Consider the following 23451-nt stretch of genomic DNA (forward strand, 5'->3'; position numbering starts at 1 on the left):
CGGGATAATAATTATAACATGTAAAGCTTATTTACCTGATAGACGCCTGAGACGACAATTGGACGCACAGGCCCAGCAGAGCCAGCGACAAGCTAGTTGAGATCTTCATGGTGATCTCCAGATTATCGGACTTGGGGCCGTTGGAATACCAAAAAGGATCTTCAGAGTATATTAAAAATAGCAGAAAAGGCAGTTTAGTTGAGATTCTCAGCACTAAATACTCAAAGCCTTCGCAAGACTGGAAAAGTTTACAGTAATCACAGAAGAGAGAGTTGAATGCTCCATCAATTTTCGGAATCGGAGCTCCGCGAGTAGAAAAGCCGAATGGAACAAATAGGGGCCAAAAAAGAGTTTTTAGCTGAAGTATGATATGATATTAGGCGGGATGAAAAGTTTTTCGTCGTGACCTGGCAAAAAGCATATGCTACAAATGCGAATCTTTTGGATACATACTTGATATTTTAGTTATTACTTTCGATCTTGATAGAAAGACAATGGGGAAGGTCCCAATCAAATTATACTGTGTGGCTGATTAAGGGAACCACTATCTATAGCTATCCTACCAGTAACCATAGTAACCATACTGTACGTTTATGAACGGCTGAATTGGTGGGCCAACCCAAATTGGGAGAGGTTCCAAGGAAACGTTGGTGAACTCGAAATCCACAGTTCAGCCTCAACCAGAAGAAAAAAGAGAAACCATCAACCTTAATCAAGCGCTCCTTGAGTAACGCCAGCTGCCCTGTCTATATAGTATGGTTATGCGGTGAACTAATGATAGTTGTTCTGATGCACCGATATACCTTGCTTGCTTCCGTCGTTCCACGAAGAGAGGAGAGCATAGCCGACCCCCTTAAGTTTTGCAGGCAAAACTAGGCAGAATGTGTCGGTGTATCATGCCTCGAGGTTCTTTTGCAATGCGCAACCAACCTACCAAGCTAAATTGGTAGGCAGTGCTGATATGAAGTTTCTAAAAACAGTTTCCAGAAAGCGTTGGTGAAATTGATGATGTTGCAGGGGCGATAATGGTTATTAATATCGAGCCAGGCAGCCATATTCTTGTCCGCCTCCGCCAAGACGGCCGTCCCTGCATCTCATGGCACTTTACCCGATCAGGAAGAGTGGCGGTTTGACATCTCATCATGTGATATCGCGTCTTCGCGTCAGTGATAAAGTTGTGATAGATACCTATTGAACCGCGTGTAGGGACTTTGGGGCGTATGAGAAAGGTCGCACTGATATTTCAGTTCTTTTGTAGAGATTGCTGCCGGCACACAAAGGCCGCATGCGTGGTGATCTGTCACGTCATCCACTTTGTATGTTCTTTGGGTAGGTGGTTAGGGGACGAATGTTGGATCGATCTCTCCCTTACATCTGGAGTTAAGCACGCGATCTGGCTTGATATCGCTAAGGAGGTTTAAGATATATCATTCCTTCCGAAGTGTTTCGGACTCGACTATCGCGTTTCCAGGGTATTTCGTTTGGTTCAGTTATTACTTTGCGCTGTGAGCAGATTCGATGATGGAGTTAGGTTGTAGCGGTCCATCTGCAGTACCTGGGGCGCAGACAATAATACTATTACGCTGGAGATAGCACTATCCACGGATGCCTAGATCTTTCACTGCCACACTGCAGATCCTGGCAGTAGTAGCGATATTTGGCACAAATGTGACGAGGATTAACAACCTCTGAATCTCCACGGCTAACCCTCGTTCTTAAAGTGATTCGCTATAGATTCGGACAAAACATGTGAAACATCACTCCGCTACCTAGACAACGTTACATTACAATAACGCTCCAGGTCTGCTGCGCTAGACTCTATCAGGACACTGAATCGTCGGTCCATTTACTCTCCTCCCAGTAGTTACTTCTACGCTTTCATAAGATACAAATATCCTTGGCGAAAATCTCCGTGTGTCTATTCCTACTCAGAATTACTATCACATCTATCAACACCCTCGTCAACATTGCAGTTGACACGATCATGGTATCTATGCCAGTCTATGAAGTCAAGTCCTGCGCTTGCAACTTTGAAGTCAGGGGAACGGAAACGACCCAACCAATACCTGCATTTCACCTCCACTTTGCTCCAGGTAACTAACTAACTAACTAATTATCCATGAGCCATACCATCCTGCAGGCACCACAGCACCACGGCCCCAACACGTCAGCATTAAAAATCCATCACTACCTAGTTAGGTAAATCACGCTCCATATCCAGTGATGAGTAGTACATGACTCAATCTGAGACGGCACCCTTGGTCCGTTTATTCCCTTGATAGGTCGATAGAGGAGTTACGTATACGAGCAGCCGAGGCGTCATTAGAGGATTATAGGCTAGGGAAGTCAGACAGGGCGTTGGGATGACAGTTACCTAGGTTGCCTCGGGCACGTGCTTCTATTTGTCGTGTGATTGTATGCCTGATGTTGACTACGACCAGGATGGGAGTGGTCAAGAGATAAGTGTATAGAGGAATGTAATTAATGAACAGCCTCGTTTTCTTCAAGGACTCTCGTTCGTGCAGCCTCTAGTTGCAAGTATTTCAATTTCGAAAGCTTGATTGTCTAAGAAATAAATTAAGGCCCCTGATTAAGCCCCGAGCGAATGGTGAGTTCTAAGTAATAGTGATGATGATGATAATAATAATCAAGGGAACAGCAATAGTCTGTGAGTTCAGGTCGGTTTTTTTGAATCCTGGCTGGCGTTTGACCTCTTCGCCAGAGTTGGAAGGGAAAAGTGGAAACCTGGAGGATAGGATAGGATAGGATAGGATAGGAAAAAAGATAGATAGATTTGGCACACAACCAGGGTATATTTCAAAGAAACGCCACACAATTAACCTCCCTTTGGAACCGCGCCCGTGTGATAATAATGATAGAAAAAGTTGGAAAAAGAACAGCCTTAATATCGCACTCGTCGCAAAAGCCACAATTACCCTTTCCCCGAAAAACCCGTACGCAACGTATTTCGTCTCGATATTTCCGCTCAGCATTTGAACTTGGTACCGGCCGGGCTTCCGATATGCAAATTGGATATCCATATGCAAGGCAAGCAAACGCCGATCGTATGCACAAATGAAAAGGAAAAGCAGAGAATATATGTCCAATCAGTCATTTGTTTCTTTCCCTCGGTGGGTTATCATCTCCTCAGCCTTGCGTAGTCGCAGCCGGTGGCATAGCCTGCTGTAGCCCGGCCACGATCCTTTCGAGTTCCTCCAGCCGGCGATCCTTCTCCTGGACCTCCTGACGGAGTCGCTTCAGTTCATTCCTGAGGTCGACGCTATTTCCATCTTCCTCTTGGAAAAGAACAGCGTTATCTTCCATAGAATCACGCCTGCGTTTCAGAACTGGCGCAATCGGTAGTACTGAAGCTCGCATGCTCTCTACATCCGGCGTCTGCACAGGCAACTCGGTAGCTGGACCACTATCCGTATGCATGTGGCGACGTCGCAAGTGCTCTTTCAGGTTCTCCTGTCTCGTAAACCCATTTCCTGTGCTGCGGTTGCAGTCCGCATAGGGACACATGAGGGGCTTCTTCGCATTAGCATTCTTCTTATGGACTTCGCGCTGGTGCCTGAGGAGGCCACCAGAATACGTGAACCCCTGGATCTTGTCGCATCCAGGCTCCATACACTTATACGGCCGATCATGCTTGTCCATGTGTTTACTGTGTGAAAAGTCAGTATTACGCTCTATTTTCCAAAAAAGGGGATACCGTGCAACTTACTTCCATTCACAAGGACGACGGAAAGTTGGTGGACTGTGTTGGCAGTCAGGATGATCACAGTAGATCTGACCTGCTGTATTCTTAGGCGGATCTCGAGCCCTTCTGACGGAGAGGCGTGGACGAGTGCCGTCAATCAAACCCGGCGATGGCTGTTCATTCATCTTGGGTGGAGGAGAAATGGTATCTTGAGCGGAAGCCAGAATAGACGCGACACCTCCGGGACCTTCACTTCTTGGACTCGGATAATCTGACCCGTCGCCCATATCGCGATCTGGACCCCGCAAAAGACTGGGAGAGCGTGGGCCAAAGTCGACAAAATCGGTGTTAATGATGGATATATGCAGAACCACTTTTCTCAAAAAGGTGCATCAGCTATGTGTTGGAAATTGTTTGTGTTGAGAAGTCGAGGACTGTCAGATTGGAGCTGCAGATATATCGAGGTTGCAAGGCACCCGTCGACGAGAAAGCTGGAGTTGTACGCAAAAGGTCGCCACCTGGATTTCCACTCGTACCGCAGCGATAGATAAAGCCTATAATATTATAGTTAGACTCTGGATCTTTTGGCACAGGATAGGTGATTCCCACGTGGAATGGCTTGTGATGGACAAGCACTACCCGGGCTAAGGGAATGGGGGCCTGTACCGGAGAGGTTGCTGACTAGACTAGAAAGCCTCAAGCAAATGAGTCATAAATAGAGATATCGCGTCGTAATTTCAGATCGTCCAGGGCAGGTCAACTATTGGAGACGTTGTACGGACTGTTTTCGGTGGCGTGCCTCGCAGCCTGAAATTTTTCCAGGCATAAAAGAGGATCCGAGGGGAAGTCACGGGATCTGGCTGCTGCGCCTCTCGGACTGCGCGGATTCTTCTTGGTTTGGTTTGCAAGGAACTTTGTTGGCCTGAGTTACCGCCAGCGGCACCAGCACAGCTTTTTAACTCCCGACCACGAGGGGCTGGCTGTTGTTGTTGTTGCTGCTGCTGCTGCTGTTGACGAGATCGAAGCTCTCAACTCTCAGACTATAATAGTACTTTCCCACTGGAGTTCCCCTGGTAGCTGCATCCCGGCCAGGTCACCGTTTTTTGCTCTGCAGTCCTGCTGAAGAGCTTACTATCTGTTCGACCAGCGCGCCTTGGGAAGTCTCAGCGTCCTAATCCATCCAGCTCATACCTAAACCCAAGGAATCGGCCCCGCGGCGATCGAATGGCCCAAGGCCACGTCGTGATCAGGGTGGCTGGCAAAATATCCGTGGAGCCGTTTTGGCGCAGCGACTTTGTCGCCCAATCTCCATTGCTTGCTGTCTGAATTTCCACTCTGACGTTCGACAGCAGCCACGATCTGCTGCTTCCCCGTCGGTCGGTAAAGCACCGCCAGCATTGGCAACCGACATCTGAGGCGAAATAGAAGCTGAGCTGGTGACGAACGATCTGTCTCAAATCGTTCCTCCAGGGGTGTGGCGCGCTCGCTCAGCACCGGGACTGATCCACGCCTTGCAGCTGAGCTGGGACAGACCAGACCAAGCCATATATATCTACAAATATAGGAGGCTTCACATCAATGCGCTTTGAAACAGGAGTGGCTGTTCGACGCGTCTGTCAGTGAAGAATGTCTGTCTCAAGATCCGCTCCTCAGTGACATGTGCGGTGAGAGAAGTACTCCGCTTTCGAACCTTATTGCTAGTAAATCTGTTTTTCTCTTCCTCGATTCAGTAGACGTACCTCTGAGTTCACTCTACATTAGGGCAGAATGGCGGGAGCTCCGCTATAGACCATGTCTCTTTTGCTCCTTTGCCCCCGCGGCATCGGTCAATGCGCCTTTTCTCGAGCTCAGAATCAGATCATCTCGCCTTGATTTCCTTCATAGCTGCATCTATTAATAAGTAGCGCTGGGGTGATGCATGTGTCTATCCTAGTGTGTCTATCCTAGTTCAATGTCCAGTCCAGGGCCTCCAGGCATTGTTTCGCCCACATCTTAGTTATCTGTCAGTTCTGGATATGCCCCAACGTTGACACTTGATGCTGCAGGGACACCAATGGCCACAGGTGCAGAGCTCAGAACTCCGCTTCAGATGTATAAGAGCTGGAGTTCTCTGACATGTCCCCAGTTAACCCCGACGAGATCTGCTAAGTATCATGTCCCCGTAGTGGCTCTCATACTGCTTCAGGCAACTCTTCGCTCTACTAGTGCAGACCATCTCCTAGGTTCGCAGGTTGTATACGTGGGATCCTGGCATCCCTGCCTGGCCTGGTAGCAATCCCGGAGAGCGGACAAGCAAGGCCAGCAGGAGAAACAGCTCACTGGAAACAAGCAGTGCGCCAAATGGCAATTGGTCCAGCGTTCAACTAGCATGCTTCTTATGCAAATTCCGGAAATGCGAGTGGCTGACAGAGGTCGTCGATCAGTCTTGTCGGTTTCTGCTATATCGCCAGTGGCCGAGAATGAATTCACACAAATCCACATTTATCATGTGCACTGCTATGATCAACGAGCTTAAGAATGAGTTCTAGAAGCAACATTAGGGTGATCTTTCAACAATAATAAGAGGTCTTGCTATGCCATGCCACTATGGAAATCGAGTCCCTTGCCGATTGCCTCCAGCATGCTGGCACGGTCCACGGCACGTGCCCGGACCAGAAGCATCGTGCACATCGATACCCATGGCTCATGCGACAAGTACTGTGATCTTTGGCTCATGCTTGACGACTACGATCGTTGTGTTTGCAAATCGACGCGTTTTGATCTGGTCGGGTCCACTTTTCATCAGAGTCTTTTGCATCTTCCTTCCGGTTGAACCAAGTCAATCAATAATACTACTTATAGATGTCGTATCGGCCGTGCTCCTGCTGAATCGAATACGCTGCGTAAGGCGTCCCAATTATCTAGCTAAGGAAAGGCCCATTAGTTCATACATGCCGTTCTCAACAATCTGTAGCCGTCATAGCAAGGATATGTCCATTCCTAATTTCCTACAAGCAGCTGTTACCGTGCGCTAGCGTTCCTGGACAGGCCTCGAACTTAGAGAACAAGGGCTGCTATAGATCTGTTTGTCCTGCAGCCGATCTCTCGTATAAAGCGCTTAAGCAGCACGTCGAGAGGTTCGTTAACTAGTTACTCTAACTACCTATAGTTAACTAACATATCGCAAGCTGACAAACATTCCGCAGTCTTCCGCATGTCAGTGCTGATTGGATTGCTCGCTCATACTCCATCCAATTAGCATTGACGGTCCCTGAGAATTCAGAATTCGCTGAAGATCAGCAAGCTAGATATGATTTGTTTCCTGAGCTACTCCATTCCAGATTGTCCTGAACATACGAGCTTCAAGAGCCCAAAAATGTAGCGCGCGGACATCTCTCTTGGTCCTTCTTTGCAGGTTCCTTCGCTACGAAATTATTTCTTTCTTTAAAACCCATTTCCACTCCTTCGAATCATTCAGCGACGATCCCTCGGAGACACTTGCCCTGAGATTTGGAACGTTTCTTTTGAATCGAAAATGCAGTTGACCAAGGTAAGTCCCCAATTGCACTTTGGAGAGGTGTAAAGGCAGTGAATATTCTATCGCAGAATGGAGGTCTAAATCATCATCCAACATCAACATCAAGACACAATTCATCCACTACTTCTGTTTTCCTGCTGCAAGATCCAAAGACTAACTCAACTTCTCCCCGCTTTCGCAACCCACAGCTCTTCCTCACCGCTGCTGCCACGCTGGCCATCGGCCCTGCCACAGTCTACGGCTACGCGCTTGCCGGCGCTTCCGTTCGTTACTACGACTACTGCAGACAAGACAACGCCCCTGCGGATTCCCCCTACGACTCGGATCCGATCATTCTCCACGAGAACAAGTGCGAGGAGGTGGAGATGCTCCCGCCGCACTTTGGCTTCTACGCAGTGAACGGAATCCCGCTCAACAATGACGCTCGCTGGCACTGCGACGGTATCCAGGTCTTCACGAACCGTCATTGCGGTGGCGAGCCAGATTTCGAGCTCCCTTTCAATAACCCGCATGATGCGACTCTCGGAACTTGCCATCCGAAGATCTTTGGATTCGTCTCGCTACGATTGGACTGCAACCCTCACTAGATCTCCCAGACTGGAGTCGCCTATTGGGGGATTTGATCTGACGCGCTCTACGAGAGTGATTTTACATTTCGGTTCTTCATCATGGCCTTCTATGTTCACGCGGAAACGTACTCTTTAATGATCTCGATCAGTCACGGTTTATGAAGAAAGAGGCGGACATTAGGCATAGCCGTTCATGACTACTGCTGTCCATAATTACCTATGTACTAGTATTAATATAATGCATCCAACGAATTAATTCAAAATCTCACGTCCTTGCCGCTGTAGCACGAGACACATAATCAAATCCCGCCCCTCCTGATCTTCATACCGCAATCTCCTAGTGAGGGACCAACAACTCATGAATGCTGATCCATCTATGTTTTACACGCGTTTGGAATTGAAATGCCAGACACGCGAAGCGGGCAATATTAGCGAACGGATACGTATCAAGTATCGATGTGTTAATAGGTCTGTGACTGATTTTCTTCTCTATCCGAATCGAGAGATCTATCCACCTCGAAGCAACCTATAGCGATACTTATCGATAAGCCTCTCTGGGAAATAAAATTCTAGTATTATTTACAAAAGAAATCATACAGAGAACGTCACATAACTATCTTCGCTCTGTCATATACTTATTATTCTTGGTATTTTCCCGATCTACTACTATTACGTACCTAACATTTCGCGAGAAGAGATAGACTGCGTAGTAGTTACTTTACCTTCGAATATCGACCCTCAATCGTGAATGTAGAAAAGAAAACCGCACGTTCTATTCTACTCTATTCCTCGGCCTTTCAATCCCTTACCATACAAGTTATCTTGGTAGATATTGTAAGCAAAAACTCAAAAAAAAAAAAAAAAAAAAAAAAAAAAAAAAAAAAAGGAAATAATACCATACAAATCCCCAATCGCAAGAACACACACATCTCGAATTCCTCAACGAGGTTGAGACATCATCTCATGAAACATTGTACATACATCGCACAAACCTCTCTGACCAATCATCGCGCGTCCTGACACGCGTCGGGAATGTGGCCGGGCGGGAGGCGGGGGTTTCTCCCTTCCGCTCGCTTCCCGCCCCGCCCTGTAAGTAAGTACGTAGCGGATCTTGGCGCGTTGGGGGTGTTTTCCTGCCACCGCGAGAATCGCGGGGCTGGAGGACAGATAGGAAAGTAGATGAGTATAAGTATGAGGTCGTAAGCGTTTGTGATGGGGATTTTTACATTGCATTGTTAATTAAGCAAGCAAGTTAGCAAAGCAAGCATATCAGGTCGTTGGCTTGAGGGTTGTACAGACAGAAGTCACGAACGCCAACTCGATCTCACTGTCTCGTGTCTACGATATATTGCTTCTTCTTCCCATATCTCAGAGAGATAAGAAGATTGAAAAAGGAAAAAAGATACACACGCGTCAGAGGAATCAAGAGTCATCAGTTACGCGATATAACCTTATATCCATCATATTTCATCCATAGAGGAGGAATATCGGCAGTTCATCTAAACAAATCACACACCCGCCAAAATGCACTTCTCAAACGTGAGTCGAATCCAGTCTCTCTCTAGCCCATCAGGAATAATAAACCCTCCCTTCCCGCCCAAAAAAATATATACTAACTCCCTCCACATCCAGCTCGCAACCCTCACCACCATCCTCTTCACCACACAACACGCATTCGCCCTCAACGGCGCCCGCATCTGGACACATTTCTACCCCCAATGCTCCGTCGACGGCATAACCCCCGGCTACTCAACTCTCACCAGTCCCCGAACCGACATCCGCTCTGGCGTCTGCCACGAAGTCACCACCCCTCTCTCCGACGACAGCAAAGTCGCCTCCATCTCCATTGACGCGGAGACTCTCATCTCTGAATCAGGCACGCATTGTAACGTGACTGTGCACGAGGTGCCTGGATGCGTGGACGAGCCGCTGATCACTGCCTCTATCAGGGATGGGAAAGCGCATAGTGGATGCGTGGAGAGGAATTTCGTTACTTATTCCGCTGTTTGGGTGCGGTTGGATTGTGGAGCGGCGAAGGAGATGTTGCCGAGGGTTAAGTCGGGGAATAATGAGGAGTTTGAGGTGGCGAGGTTTCCGACGAGGAGGGATAGTGTTGTTAGGAGGAGGATGTCGTATTATGCTTGAGTTGTTTCTTTCTTTCTTTCTTTCCTTTCTTTTCATCCTTTTGGGAGAATAAAGGAGAATAGGGAGATGAAGGAAACGAAAGGAAAGGAAAGGAAAACGAGTACATACCATTTGAGAGTTTGGGGTGGTTTTTTTACTCTTGATCTGAGGGCGTTATGCGGTTATGATTGATTATTGGGGATGTTGGAAATTGGATTTACTGCACGATGTGCCGCTGTGCGGCCATTGGAGTAACGGGGCAAGTATCTGTGAGAAGAGTGTTTAAAGAAAGGCTGGGCCTCTTGTTATCAATCAGGAATTGTTAGAGAAGCACAATACATGGAAAGCATTTGATATGATGAAATGGAATATTGGATAGATATCACATAATATCCTCCACCGAAATAAGGCAGCAAATCTAATATACATACAATGCAGATATTTTGTGTCATTTCCCGAGCCAATACATTTCCTTGCCTAAAAACAGTAGCGTGAAGATTGAGAAAAGAGTACACTCCCGATGATGCTCGTGACGCCGATGCTTGGAGACGCATTTCAAAAACCAAAACTATCTAGCAAGGAATTGGCATCAGGTTCCTGGAAAGTCGTTGGCGGAGGCTTCTGCGATGTCGATGGGGGTTGGATCTCTTGGATGCCAGGTCTCATCGGCATATCCGCAATGACGAGACTGCTCCGCCGCTTGAGAAGTTTGCGATAGTCCACTTGCTTCTCCGTCGGCTCCGCTGGGAGGCCCTTAGGCGGCTTATGTTCTTCTCGGAGGAACTCCCAGTGGCGCACGAGGTCCAGAGCTAGCAAGTCGCAACCCATCCGATCGTAGAGGCGTGCGTTGCGGAGAACAAAATTCCACTCCGCGAGAGGAGGGACCTCAGTGGCGCCCTTCAGTGTCTGTAGCGTCTTCTCGCGTAGTTGCTTGTATAGGACGACCAATGCTGGGTCGTTGGAAAGGTACGATTTCGCTTGTAGTGTGATCAACCCCGGGCTTCCCGGAGACGCAGGTGTAGGCGGAATCAAAGATTCAATCGGTGACTAGAAGAACCATTAGACATGTATTTGAACCAATACGATCTATAGACTTACCACAAGGGCACGGACGGCCATGTCTCTTCGATTGAGCATCCAGAAGGCCCACGATGCCATCCATCTGTTACCCTCAGTAGCGGCATCGACAAGGACTCTCTCTTCCAATAGCTCCTTCAGAACAGGCCCATTATCGCCCTCGTAAGCTCGCGTTATCGTGATGGCAAGCTGAAGGTCTCCAAGCTGATTCATGCACACCTGTGCGGCATCACGGAGATGATCCGCGAGGAGGAAAAACGCTGCCGCATACTCTACAAGGATATAATCAGCCACCGTCTAATTCAAACAAATTGATTCCATGAATACGTACCAAATCTCCGTTTTCCGAGCAGAGCATAAGCGTTCTTCAGCGCCGCAGTCTTCCACCTCGCTTCCTGGAAATTGTTGGCAAGGAGACGCTGCGTAGCACCTTGCTCACGGTGCCAGTTGGCAATGCGCCAGAGTCCTTGCAGAACATTCTTCTTTTTCAACGCTAGGTAGTACAGCGCACAATCAACTGGATTCTTCTCTTCTGATTTTGTATACTCGTTTCTGGCGACGATTTCTAGCTGCGCTCTCTGGGGGACAATCAGAGGATGTCAGAACAGAAATTGAATGGACCTTACCAAAGCTGTCACGTCCGATAACCACATAAACAAACCAGCTTCTCTTGCATTTTTCCACAGCATCTTGCCATTGAACTGCCTCCCCACAAGGTCCGTCAAGATATCTTGACTTCCACTGTGGAAAGCCCAGACGATTTCTCGCCAAGACACCCTATGATTGTTTGCGACTCCTTGGCTTCTTCGCAGCATGTGTTGGCGGAAGAAAAGCAAGTAGCGCGCAGCATTATCATCCATGGACCGCCGATGTTTCTCGACAGTAGAAATGCACTCGATTGTGTCCGCCAGGCGAAATTGCTCTTGGCTGGAGAGCTGAGGCAGAGCAACCCGTGTCAAGTTTTCATTGAGAATCGCGGCAACATTTTCGTCTACAACGTAAGATTCCTCGTCAGCAGAGTATTCGAGAATAGAGGATCGCATCTCTTTCCGTGCTGCCTTCTGTGAGACCTGTAGTTCATGTGAGTCATCAAAGCAATAGCAAATTGAAGCAGACACTTACATCGGCTTCGTCGTAGAAATCTTCCAAAGGCATCTCAAGGAACGTATCTACATCATCCCCCTCGGTGTAAAACTTCAGCTTTTTATGGAGGTTTATGCAGATAGCATGCACCAGCTGTATTTTGCCCCAGAGTATACATTGCGCAAGGAACTGGGGATGGTACACGGGAAGTGGCCCGTTTAGTCGACTGACCATCTCAAAGAGATCGACGGTTGATGTGCCATGGGAAGGTATTCGCAAGTCGCTCACAAGGCGGTTGTTGCTGACATCGATCTTTTCATCATAGACGAACAGTTGATTGCCAGCGCCGATGATGAGATGACCGCTACTTAGCCAGCATGAGTCACCAATTGGGTGCGGAGTTAGATCACGAATTCGTATCTCCCTGATTTGCGTCCAAGATGGACCGGAATCGAGATAGTCATAGCGCAGCTGAGATAGTAAAATGACCTTGTGAGGGAACCCTACCGCCAGTATCGACTGCATATCCGGCGTTGATGTCCAATCAAGGTCGCGAATCACGTCTTGCTGCGAGAAATATTCCTCGAATTCCAACTGCGCACCGCTGGTATCCCAGATAGTCAGACGTGTTCGATCCTTATCAACAAGAGCAGCCTTCCGGATCGAGCTCCCGCTGGCAAGGGAAGGCTCTGAGATGCCCGTCTCGACGGTCGACGTTAGCAGCCAATCCAACTTGGAATTTTCTGCGTCAACTTTAGCCGCCCATGTCCGCACAGTGCCCCCATGCGTATATGAAAGCGCGATGTCAGCCGCAAAGACATCCAAAAATCCTGATACCTTTGCCTGGGGACCCGCAGGATCGACAGGCAGGATGTACGATACGTCTTCTTCTTCCACGCCCAAACTGAAGGTACAGAACTGCCGCAGATAGGCATGAGTTCCATTCTGACCGTTAGCTAGATTCTTTCCACCAGGCAGTCGCAGCTCCCAAGCAATACCTTTCATATCTGCTCCGATCGCAGCGACATAAGCCACTCCTGAGTCCGGCTCAGTGGTGGGGACTGTCAAGACGCATAGCGGCTTGCTAGATAAATTGTAATCGCAGACAGCCAGCCGTTCACCATGGAAGGAGCGCAGATCCCAAAGGGAGATGCTGTTGTGGTGGAGATTGATGAGGAATTTTCCATCTCCGATCACACAGGTGCGATGGATATGTTCATCGGACTGGATCGAGCTCTGGCGAGACAAGACAGGGCTACCACGTCTTTGCTTCCAGATCATTGCATTGTTGTCGTCTGTCCGTGATACTACAACATGTCCGCTTGCATTGCGAACGATTTTCTTGACAGGAGCCGTATGTCCTGACCAAGTCGCCCTCAATGATAATCGGTCCTTGCGTTGCGTCGGATCAAACAGCACATCAATGTGTGAGTTGAACCACTCAATCCGGCCATCAAAGTGGTGCGCCAATATGGTGATCGAGTCATCCTTCTCTCCAGAAAATGCATGAAAGCGCGCATAGTCTTCCTCCGGCGACAAGCCTGACATAAAAGAAAAGTTCACACCCTCGATATGCAAGATGTTGAAGACGCTGGCCGGCGCCTTCGATTTGCTAGCGACATTTTCCAAAGCCCAGGCAGACATGTGGCCTTTATCATCGATAACCACGCAGATTTCAGGGCTCTTATTGGCTACCTCGATGAGATGTTCCAACGCAGGACTCGGCTTCTCACTCGTACTCCGTTGCACCGCTCGTTCCGTAGCGGAAGTAAAGTCTCTACTATCGATGATGAAACCGTACCGTCGCGATCCTTTCATCGAAAGAGAAGCCTTCCTAGGCTGAATAGAAGAATTCATATCGATTTCCGTCCAGAGCTGCAAGGCCGAAAGCGAATGTGGTTCCGCAGAAACCCACACTCGGATCTTATTATCGGCGCAGAGCGTGTATAGAACATTTTCCATCGACTGTTCTTTATGGCACGGCTTCCGCCAATGTATTCCCGTAACCGCTGCCGGGTGAGGCAGGTAGAATATCTCGAATCGCGCATCATCTGCACCCCAAGACAACCGCCGCCATATCTTGACCAGACGATCATACGCTCCTGCCGAGGCGATCAATTCCGTATCAGGCGAGAACTCTGCGAATTTAACCGGGTTGGCAAGCTTCTTTCTCCATATCAGACGCGGGCTATCGTCGTTCAAGAACCAGAGAGATAGAGCGGAGTTGCCCGCCAGGAGCTCGTTCGAAGAACCCCACGACAGCGTACGAATCGGTTCGGTATCATCTTCGGACCGGAACGTGTATTCGAGAGACCACTGTAATCATCCATACACAGTCAGTATAAATAATCCCATCATACTCCTCCTCCGGGCCAAATAGCAGAACTCCTAACCTTCAAGGTCTCATCTTTCACATTCCCATACGGACGATAGACGAATATATCCTGCCCTCCGCATACGACAATACTAGCAGTCGAGTCATCGATTGCTACCGCCTCGAGGGATTCCGTATCATCCACATAGATAGTCTGTAGGAGCTTCTGCGCTCCGCTGAGAATGACGAGGGCATGGCCGGAGACATATGCCTAGTTAAGGGGACGCGCAACTTGTCAGCGAATTGGAAACCCATGCAATGCAACATGCAATCGGAAAGGGAAAAAAAAGAGATAAGACGGAGAATTTATGATCATACCACTATCCGAAGTCCCTCCCAGACCGCGGTGCTGAGAGTCTGGAGCTTCGCTGGCGGCCTCCCCGGTAATACCGTTCGCATAGGAACGGTTGAAACCACTGCTGCGCGCCCGGAACGGCGCTTTACACCATTGCCAGAATTCGGGATCAGGAGGGTCGCGGCGGTCGTGTTAGCAGAAATGTTAGTTAAAATAAGCGATTCTGTCTGGTCCCAGGTGAGGTGAAGGCCGCGTTGACATTTGTATGTTCGGAGCTGCAAGCAAGCAGAGAGAGCTTGCTTGGGCGCGATCCGAACACGACGACGTCAAGACGGCAGACCGTGTGATCACCGAAGATCGGCCACGGGACCAACCAAGAGACTCTATCAGTGCGGAGAGCGATTATACAGGCTACAATCAGACAATATATACTGCGGGGCATGTAATTTATTTATGGCAGATGTTTGAAAATGCTGAAAATTGCACTAGGTATAAAATCAACATCGCTTTTCACGCTTATACCAGGGGGACAAACGCCGCGCTCATGCTACAGGAAAGAATGGCTTGACTGTCCATGCATTCCATAATCCCAACACAGCCGTCGTAATAAAGATATCATCAAGGAGACCACCGGCGATCCGACATGGTATATGCAAGAAATATGAGCCGACTGCGCCAAGAACAGAAAGGTCGATGTATACGCCAACCCCGCAAGGCGAGAGGGTATCAAAAAACACCAACAACCAAAACAGATCATTTCTCCACCACCAAAGGCGCATTTGTTCAGAAAAGGAAAGAAAGAAAGATAGGAAAGTAGAGGTATCCAAAAGATCACAGTTCAACTCCTCTTATTGGCCGATCTTCTGCCATCCGTAGGCGACTCTGGTTCTACATCGACAAAACGAACACTGGTTCCCAGTGAACTCCTCCTGTTGGTGCTGGTGCCTCCGCGTCGACCAGACCCCACCTTCGCATCTTCCAGTTCAGCTCTCAGACGAGCGGCAAAAGGCGTGCGTAACGGGGTAGCGGGTGTTGTCGATAGTTGCGCAAGGGCCCGTGCTCGGGCAGCCCGTTTCGATGGTGAACCCAGATATCCAGGAGTAGCGAAGCTGAAGGGACTGATTGGTGGTGGTTTCTCAGCAGTTGCTAGCAACTCGCTGAAGTTGAAAGCAGTCTCCATTTCAGGCCAGCGATCAAAGGGAGACGGGCTGTTGTCCTTCGTCTCAGTGACCGTTGACGTTGACCCGTTGGTCTCCGTCGCTGTAGGCCCAGAGAGATGGCTCCTGGCTTGCTGGGTAATTCGCGCCTTGTCGACCCAATGCCAGAAAATATTTCTGAAGTGCTTTCTGAGATTCCGCTCCCTCATAGCGTCCGCCGTCTCTATGTGGCTCCGGAGCTGGAAGATGCGAAGACTGAGTTTGCGAAGCTGCTGGGATGCCAACCCTAAGGTGCGTACATGCTCCAAACGCATAGCTCTCTCCTCAATAGTACGGTTCTTGTTGAAAATCTCCACCCATCGCGCCAACTTGTGATAGGCAATCTGTCGGTTGTAGTAGATGTCAGCATCGCGATGATCTTGCATGTTCTTCGCGGCCTTGTCATGCCAGCGCTCCAACAGCTCTATTGCAATCCTCTGTGTCTTGTCCATAGCGACGCCTGCAGCTTGCTGCTCCAGATCCATGGCGTGCTGGGTTTTCGATCTCCAAGCTGTCAGGGCATTTGACGCCAGATTGATCTTGATCTTTCTCCTGATCTTGGCATATGCATCCCGACGACGCTTCTTGGCCGACTCCAAGGTGGCAGTCTTCCACCGTTTGACTGTTTTCGTCGCTAAGAAATAATACCGGGCGTCTCGAGCCCATCCCTCCATCTTCACTATCTGCTCATGTTTACACTTCCACAAAGCAAGGGATTCTTGCTCGAGTCGTGGAGCATAGAATTCAAATGCGATGAGCTCGCGCTGGCGCTGGCGGACCAACTGGTCGTACCAGCAGGTCAACTTTGTCCGAAGCAACTTCTGCGTTCGTCGACCTCGGAACTCCTGCTCTCGCTGGAGTAATCGAGATGACATGCCACGTGCATTCGTGACGAACGAAGCAAACGCTTCCTGCGTGATCCGCTGCTCGTGAATCCTCTGCATAAGACGAAATCGCTCTGCCAAGACCCATTTATACATCGTCTCCACCTTGAGACGTTCTTCGATGCGTGCATTGAGCGCTTGACAGCGCAGCAGATCGTTCCACGTAACCCAAGCGTTGCGCAGCAGTCTTGTCCGGTCCAGTTCTTTTGCTTGCTCGAGCATACCAAGACGATGCGTCCACTGGTCAAATGCAGTCTCCAGGAGCCGTTTGTCGACCATGCCTGTGACTCGATTGGCAGCGGGCGCCAAACGAGCCTGTACATGCCATTCATCGAAATTCTCTTGCAGCACTTTGTGTCTTTGCCTTGCGTCCGCTTCCTGTTGAGCAGAAAGGGTCCGCTTGGATTTCTCAGACCAGGCCTGTAGCGCTGATCCAAGAAGGTAGCGTTTATTCCTTTCGTCGATCTCCTGTTCGTGGTCCCTCTGGGTTCTCAGTGATCGGATCCAATATATGAGAGATCGTCTCTTCAGACAAAAATCATGCCACTGAGGCGCACGCCTGTCGCAAAAGTTCCAGAACCATTTCCAGTAGATCCTTTTCTTGAGATTTTTATTGTACAACGCAGCTGCAGTGGCCTCGTTGGCCCGGACGTCCTGCAGTTTGCGTCTCCACAAGGTCAGTGGTCTTTTTAAGCCGAAACGTTGAGCCTTCAGCTCGTTGACCGCAGTGATTTCGCGCCACGCGTTGAAGTATTTTACACGTAGGATGTGTTTTCTTGCAGCCGATGTTTTTGCGACTTCATCAGAGGTGACCTGCGCCCAATGTGTGAACGCCTTGGTCATGAGATATAGATCTCTGGCTCTCCCAGCTCGCTCCTCCAGGTGTCTGAAAAAGCGTTCTGTTTGAGCTTCATGGTTTCGTTCCCTCAGAACACCAAGCCACGAATCGAAGGCCTGGCGGAGAAGGGTAAGGCGGTCCCTGTTGATAGCCACGGCTTCCATATTGCGATGGCTCTGCTGCAACTGAATCGCCTTCTTCAGCCACTGTGTGAGGATCCGGCGGGCGTTAGCTCGCCGGCGGTACATGTCGAAAGTAGACGCATCGCGCAACAGCTGGGAAAGAGTTGGTCTGTAAACCATCTCTGGCGGGAAGTCTTCTTTTTCGATGGACGCATGTTCATCATCGACATCATCGACAAGCGTATCGATATCTTCTCCTTCGTTTGAAGTTCCTGAACCGCTCGAGACACGGGAGCGTCGAGATCGTGAATGTCTGCTGCCATTTATGTCATTCACGACGGCATTTAATTGCTCGCGCTCGCGCTCTCGATTAACAGACGGCGTCTTTCCATGCTTACGCTTATCGCCGTTCTTCGAATCCAGTCTGCTCATCAGCCTACGCCCGGCCTCCAAGAAATGTGCCAGGAGCTGGGTTCTGTCTGGAGAATTTCCTCTCTTGCCATTGCTCTTTGCTCGTTTAGGCGTTTTTTTTCGTTTCCAGGAACTCTGGTTTCCCGACCTGCAGTCGTGACATCGAAGACCGCGAGCTAGGACGCCAGGCAATACTCCTCTCTGTCGGATTATCCCCGACATCATACATGGAATTGAACGAGGCTCGTCTCCGACGGCCTCTGTTGTGCGTCGTATCCCGATCAACGGTCCCGCTCTCTCCACCATCGATGGCACTACCAACATGGTTCGCGTGGTAGCTGCGGGTTTCATTGTCATTGTCACTGTCACCCAGTTCCAAGACGATTCCCATCTGTGCGAGCAATTCCTCGAACTTCTCAAAGAGTGAGTCCCCGCGCAGGCCTTTGTTGCCCATCTTAAACAAGAAGCGCAAGCAGACTTGGCCCTCATCCGCCTCGACGCCATGGTCGGCAATGACTTCGTCGTAGGCTGAGAAGACAGCACGAAATGGCAGGCGTTCGACATCGGGCTTCTGTTCCGCGCGGGTAATGATCTGGTAGAGGAGACCGACATCTACATCAAACATGCAACACGACAGCGGTCAGACAATTTCCATCAACGACAGATAACAGGAAACGATCGATTCATCGTATCATACCTTGGTCGGATAGAGGGGGGTTCTCGTCAAGTAAGGCTCCGGGCCGAGGAGACGGGGGAGGCATCGAAAGTTTCGCGACCTACGGCGCGTTCTTCGCTGATGGGACATAGATGCGGAGACGGAGAAGGACCATTGCGAGCAATCGAGGGCCGTGCGGATGAGCCAGTCGCAACGGTCATGCTCCTTGCCAGCACACACGGAGGATAGCCAGGATCGCCAGGAGGAAGAGGGTCGCCTACTGCTGCGATGCCATTGCTCCGCTGGCTTTGTTCGCGCCAAAACCCAGGAGGAATGCGCATTCGCTGGACATCCTTCGGGCCAATCAGACGGGCTATGACCGTGGTGTCGTTCACGTGATGTGAATGACTTACATAATCATCCCGGATCATGTGCAACCACCGGCTGAAGGCGAGATGGACTCGCTGCGACGTCTCTTGCCAATGCAAAAACCGTTGCCACGATGTCAGGCAGAGTACGGCCGATCGAGAAGTTTGCCAAAGCAACAGCCCAATGCTCCGTGGAGGTCGGTAGCAGCTGGCGTCGATTTTGAGTGAAGCAGAAACGATGACTAACATGCTCCCCAGGCTGCGGCATATGGAAAATGCGTTGTCGCTGACTACCAATCAGTCCACAAGGACATGTGCGTGAAAGAGTTTATGAGGCTCAAAGACTGTTATCTGGTATAGCATTGCCGACTGAAAACAAAAATCATTGAAGGAATTTACTAATCCCAGATATAGGCTGCGGCAAAGAAGCTATAAAACTGTCTTCAGAGCTTCCAGTCTTACTCTTACAAGACATTTTCAGGCTGCCCTCACAATGCATTATCCGTGCATGTAGCTCTTGGCTCTCGTGTCCAGAAATATGGCGGATAGTTATTCTTGAGATAAGGAGACGAGCCGGACTGGATGACACTGAAAGTGAGGTCTACATCTGAATGCCTCAAATTAGAGAGAGATTAGAAAAGTATAACAATAACCAGATTTTTTATATTGTTTGTATGACAAACCGAAATATAATCCTTGTTACTATAACGCATGGTTCTCAATCAATGCATGTCTCATCACGGAAGTCCCCATGCGTAATAGTATTGACGAAAATACGTTGCATTCAATATATCATATCTAACGACTTTATCTAAACTCGAGGTCTATGGTCAAAGAACTCTAAAGTTTGACCAGTCTCAAGAGGAAAGTTGCATTCTGCAACTCTTGTTCCTCCTGGAGAATCAGTCCCTCCGTGCTGTCTCCCTCGGAGCGCTCGACCGGCCTGCGCAAGACCTTTTCGATGGCCTTCGCCTGGCCTTCAATGGCATCGCTAAGACCGATGTTATCGGGGTCGGCAATCAGACTGTATTCCATCTTGATGTCATCGGTTGGGACCAACCCAGCCTTCTTGCGGAGGCGCTGGACTCGTGCAACGACCTCTCTCGCAAGACCCTCATGGGCCAGTTCCGGATACAAGTTCGCATCCAGGATGGTGAGCACGTCATTATCAGAGTTCGTCTCCATGTTCTTCGAGCCGTCGTCTTCTTTCAATCCGCGCTTGACCACCAAGTCCCCTTCGACGAGTTCGATGCCGTCCACAAGAATCTTCTTGTCTGCAACAAACTTCTTCACGTCGTCGCTGGTAACGGATGGCAGTGCCTTCTTGACCTTCTGCGCGTCCTTCTTCAGCTTCTTACCCAGAGTGGGCCAGTCTGCTGTAACACTGTACTGGACATTGTACTTGGCCTCATCCGACGAAAGGACTAGGTCCCGCACATTCAGCTCTTCAAGGATATAGCTCTCCAGAGACTTGACATCATCCAGATATTGCTGGTCTTGATGGATGACGACGAGTGTCTTTAGAGGTGTCTTTAGGCCGAGAGTTCGGCGTTCACGGGAGATACGACCGAGTTCAATAACCTTCTGCATGCGCGCCACTCGTCGTTCAACGATCTCATCGAAGAGTTCAGCCCTCACTTCAGGGAAGGGGAGGAAGTGAACGCTTCGGTCATCTTCTCCCCTGAGGGATTGCGGAATGTGTGGAAGAAGTCGGAGGTAAATAGTATCGGTCAGGAAGGGAGTGAAGGGCGCAAGACCCCGGACTAGAGTGTAAAGGACCTCGAAGAGGGTGTTCAGAGCGTGCTTGGTGTCATCAACACCGTACTCGCCCTTCAGACGCCGTCTGTTGAATCGGATGTACCAGTTTGTTGTATTGTCGATCAACTCGAGCAACCGGGGAACGACAGTATACAGGCGGTATGCGGCCATTTCCTCGTTCACAAACTTCAGCAGACTCTGACAGCTTGCCAAGATCCAACGGTCCATGACATTGGTGTTAGTCGCCTCTGCCTTCGGGTCGAACACGAAGTCGACGGCTTCCACCTTCTTGAACAAAGCTGCTTGTCCCTCAAAGAACTTGTAGCTGTTCCACAGCGGCAGGAGAACCTTGGCCACAATTTCCTTGACACCGGACTCCTTAAACCTCAGCGGCTCTGCTCGGACAACTGGGGAGTTGATGAGATAGAGTCGCAGAGCATCAGATCCATATTGCTGCATGATCAAGGACGGGTCTGGGTAGTTCTTCAATCTCTTTGACATTTTCTTGCCATCTTCAGCAAGAACAATACCGTTCACGACGCAGTTCTTGAACGGCAACTTGCCGAAGAGATGGGTTCCCAACACAGTCAGTGTGTAGAACCAACCTCGAGTCTGGTCCAAACCTTCCGCAATGAAGTCTCCAGGGAAGCTCTTCTCGAATTGCTCTTTGTTCTCAAATGGATAATGCTGAGACGCATAAGGCATGCTACCAGACTCGAACCAACAGTCGAAAACTTCGCTCACGCGACGAAGCTCACCCTTGCCTTGCTTGCTAGGGATAGTGATGTGGTCCACCTTATCACGGTGCAGGTCAGTGAGCTCTCCAGTATATCCGCTGAGCTCCTTAAGTTCCTCAGCACTACCCACGGCGACAACCTCCTTGAAATCTTCGCTGACCCATAGAGGAAGTGGAGTACCCCAGAATCTGTTTCGAGAGATGTTCCAGTCTCGGGCATTCTGAATCCAGCTGGCGAATCGTCTCTCCTTCACAAACGAAGGCACCCAGTGGGACTCTTCGATACCCTTGAGCATGTCGGGAATGATCGGTCCAATCTTAACGAACCAAGCGGGCACAGCTCGGTAGATCAATGGTGTATCCGACCGCCAGCAGAAAGGGTAACTATGGGTAATCTGGCCGTCAACAATCAGACGACCGGTGCCCTTCAGGTGCTTGATGATGGCTCTATCCGCCGCCTTGACATGGACTCCAGCGAAGTCGCGCACTTCCGAGGTGAAGCATCCCTTTTCATCCACGGGGTTCGGGGGTAGGCGCGTTTCGCTGATGACACCGTTTTCCATGGCAACCCTGTAATCGTCCTCACCGAAAGCGGGAGACTGATGGACGATACCAACACCATCATCGGCCGTCACGTAAGAAGCGAGAAGCACGCGGAAGCCGTAGTCCTTGAATTCGTCGTAGAAATAATCGAACAGAGGCTGATATCTCCATCCTGCCATGTCGGAACCCTTAATGCGGTCCACGATCTTGAACTTCGCCTTCTTGGGGTCCTTGTACAACGTCCTCAACAAAGATTCCAAGAGAATGTAGTTCTTGCCCGAGGCCTCGTCAAAGATCTTGACATACTCGAAGTCCGGATGAGCCGCGAGACCAGTGTGAGAAGGCAACGTCCACGGCGTAGTAGTCCATGCTAGGAGGCAAGTCTGCGGATCATCGAGGAGTGGGAAGGTAACGACAACCGCAGGATCCTGGACATCCTTGTAGTTCTGTTGCGCCTCGAAGTTACTTAGCGGCGTGTTCAGCGCGGTGGAGTATGGCATAACTCGGTAGCCACGGTAGACAAGGCCCTTGTCGAACAACTGCTTAAACACCCACCACACCGATTCCATGAAAGATGTGTTCATGGTCTGTTATCACGACTTGATCAGTAAGGAGACAGGCGGGAATCTGGTGGGGAGGGAGTAGCTTGCCTTGTAATCATTGTCGAAATCAATCCAGCGGCCCAATCGTTCAATGGTCTCCCTCCATTCTGAAGCGAATCGCATAACAATCGCTCTGCACTCTTCGTTATACTTTTCAATTCCCAGCTTCTCAACAGCCTCTAGACCAGACATGCCCAGCTTCTTGTCGATCTCATATTCGATAGGAACACCGTGGGTATCCCAACCAAATCGACGCTCCACATAATGGCCCTTCATAGACCAATATCTCGGGATAATATCCTTAATGGTAGATGCGAGAAGATGGCCATAATGAGGCAGACCCGTGGCAAATGGAGGGCCGTCATAAAAGGTGTAGGGTTTCCGGCCCCGGGACAGCTCAACCTGCCTCTCGAAGGCACGGATCTCCCTCCATCTCTGGAGGGTCTTGTCCTCCTCCGCGGGGAAGTCGATGGACATGGTGGACGATCTCCTGAAGTAAGTTGGTGACTGTTGCGTCCGTCAGCAGAGGGTTGTCCGCGGGGTAGAATATATCCAGGTGCGGCGTTCGTGAGTCACCCCGCGATTTTTTGATTTTG

The 23451-nt window shown here is 49.7% G+C and overlaps 8 protein-coding genes across 8 annotated transcripts; 4 read left to right on the forward strand and 4 right to left on the reverse strand.

Moving 5' to 3' along the window:
- Positions 1–3147: 3147 nt before the first annotated feature.
- Positions 3148–3990, reverse strand: C8Q69DRAFT_510227 (hypothetical protein; the record flags this gene model as incomplete). The annotated part of the gene is made up of 2 exons (XM_028633166.1): positions 3148–3667; positions 3728–3990. The coding sequence occupies 2 exons, from the start codon at positions 3988–3990 to the stop codon at positions 3148–3150; spliced, it is 783 nt and encodes a 260-aa protein (XP_028481747.1).
- A 2136-nt stretch (positions 3991–6126) lies between these two features.
- On the forward strand, positions 6127–6937 carry C8Q69DRAFT_103257 (hypothetical protein). Its single transcript, XM_028625036.1, has 2 exons — positions 6127–6819; positions 6871–6937. Exon 1 carries the CDS (start codon positions 6277–6279, stop codon positions 6715–6717), a length of 441 nt encoding a protein of 146 aa, XP_028481748.1. The 5' UTR covers positions 6127–6276; the 3' UTR covers positions 6718–6819; positions 6871–6937.
- Positions 6938–7217: 280 nt separating this feature from the next.
- Positions 7218–7807, forward strand: C8Q69DRAFT_510228 (hypothetical protein; the record flags this gene model as incomplete). Its single annotated transcript, XM_028633167.1, has 2 exons — positions 7218–7232; positions 7289–7807. The coding sequence occupies 2 exons, from the start codon at positions 7218–7220 to the stop codon at positions 7805–7807; spliced, it is 534 nt and encodes a 177-aa protein (XP_028481749.1).
- Positions 7808–8963: 1156 nt separating this feature from the next.
- Positions 8964–10289, forward strand: C8Q69DRAFT_479842 (hypothetical protein). The gene is made up of 2 exons (XM_028631476.1): positions 8964–9328; positions 9422–10289. The coding sequence occupies exons 1-2, from the start codon at positions 9314–9316 to the stop codon at positions 9932–9934; spliced, it is 528 nt and encodes a 175-aa protein (XP_028481750.1). The 5' UTR covers positions 8964–9313; the 3' UTR covers positions 9935–10289.
- On the reverse strand, positions 10290–15122 carry C8Q69DRAFT_530785 (RAVE protein 1 C terminal-domain-containing protein). The gene is made up of 7 exons (XM_028633739.1): positions 14766–15122; positions 14467–14658; positions 12113–14389; positions 11617–12060; positions 11322–11568; positions 11012–11262; positions 10290–10960 (listed from the first exon to the last, which is right to left on the reverse strand). Exons 1-7 carry the CDS (start codon positions 14844–14846, stop codon positions 10469–10471), a joined length of 3984 nt encoding a protein of 1327 aa, XP_028481751.1. The 5' UTR covers positions 14847–15122; the 3' UTR covers positions 10290–10468.
- Positions 15123–15580: 458 nt separating this feature from the next.
- Positions 15581–18954, reverse strand: C8Q69DRAFT_510231 (Sfi1 spindle body protein-domain-containing protein; the record flags this gene model as incomplete). The annotated part of the gene is made up of 3 exons (XM_028633168.1): positions 15581–18289; positions 18342–18805; positions 18891–18954. 3 exons carry the CDS (start codon positions 18952–18954, stop codon positions 15581–15583), a joined length of 3237 nt encoding a protein of 1078 aa, XP_028481752.1.
- Positions 18955–19350: 396 nt separating this feature from the next.
- Positions 19351–19651, forward strand: C8Q69DRAFT_510232 (hypothetical protein; the record flags this gene model as incomplete). Its single annotated transcript, XM_028633169.1, has 3 exons — positions 19351–19413; positions 19475–19570; positions 19631–19651. 3 exons carry the CDS (start codon positions 19351–19353, stop codon positions 19649–19651), a joined length of 180 nt encoding a protein of 59 aa, XP_028481753.1.
- Positions 19652–19879: 228 nt separating this feature from the next.
- Positions 19880–23450, reverse strand: C8Q69DRAFT_501451 (isoleucyl-tRNA synthetase,cytoplasmic). Its single transcript, XM_028632365.1, has 2 exons — positions 22904–23450; positions 19880–22840 (listed from the first exon to the last, which is right to left on the reverse strand). The coding sequence occupies exons 1-2, from the start codon at positions 23330–23332 to the stop codon at positions 20057–20059; spliced, it is 3213 nt and encodes a 1070-aa protein (XP_028481754.1). The 5' UTR covers positions 23333–23450; the 3' UTR covers positions 19880–20056.
- Between the last annotated feature and the right edge of the window lies 1 nt (position 23451).

The sequence above is a fragment of the Paecilomyces variotii genome (assembly GCF_004022145.1).
Source record: "Paecilomyces variotii strain CBS 101075 chromosome Unknown C8Q69scaffold_14, whole genome shotgun sequence".
Lineage (NCBI taxonomy): Eukaryota > Fungi > Ascomycota > Eurotiomycetes > Eurotiales > Thermoascaceae > Paecilomyces > Paecilomyces variotii.

Excerpts from the sequence above, each read along its gene's own strand:
- C8Q69DRAFT_501451 (XM_028632365.1), bottom strand. The coding sequence starts at position 23,332 with ATGTCCATCGACTTCCCCGCGGAGGAGGACAAGACCCTCCAGAGATGG. Across the intron at positions 22,841-22,903 it reads ATTTCGACAATGATTACAAG|ACCATGAACACATCTTTCAT; the intron begins GCAAGCTACTCC and ends TCGTGATAACAG.
- C8Q69DRAFT_530785 (XM_028633739.1), bottom strand. The coding sequence starts at position 14,846 with ATGCGAACGGTATTACCGGGGAGGCCGCCAGCGAAGCTCCAGACTCTC. Across the intron at positions 14,659-14,765 it reads GGGAGGGACTTCGGATAGTG|GCATATGTCTCCGGCCATGC; the intron begins GTATGATCATAA and ends CCCCTTAACTAG. Across the intron at positions 12,061-12,112 it reads ATTTCTACGACGAAGCCGAT|GTCTCACAGAAGGCAGCACG; the intron begins GTAAGTGTCTGC and ends CATGAACTACAG.
- C8Q69DRAFT_103257 (XM_028625036.1), top strand. The coding sequence starts at position 6,277 with ATGCCATGCCACTATGGAAATCGAGTCCCTTGCCGATTGCCTCCAGCA.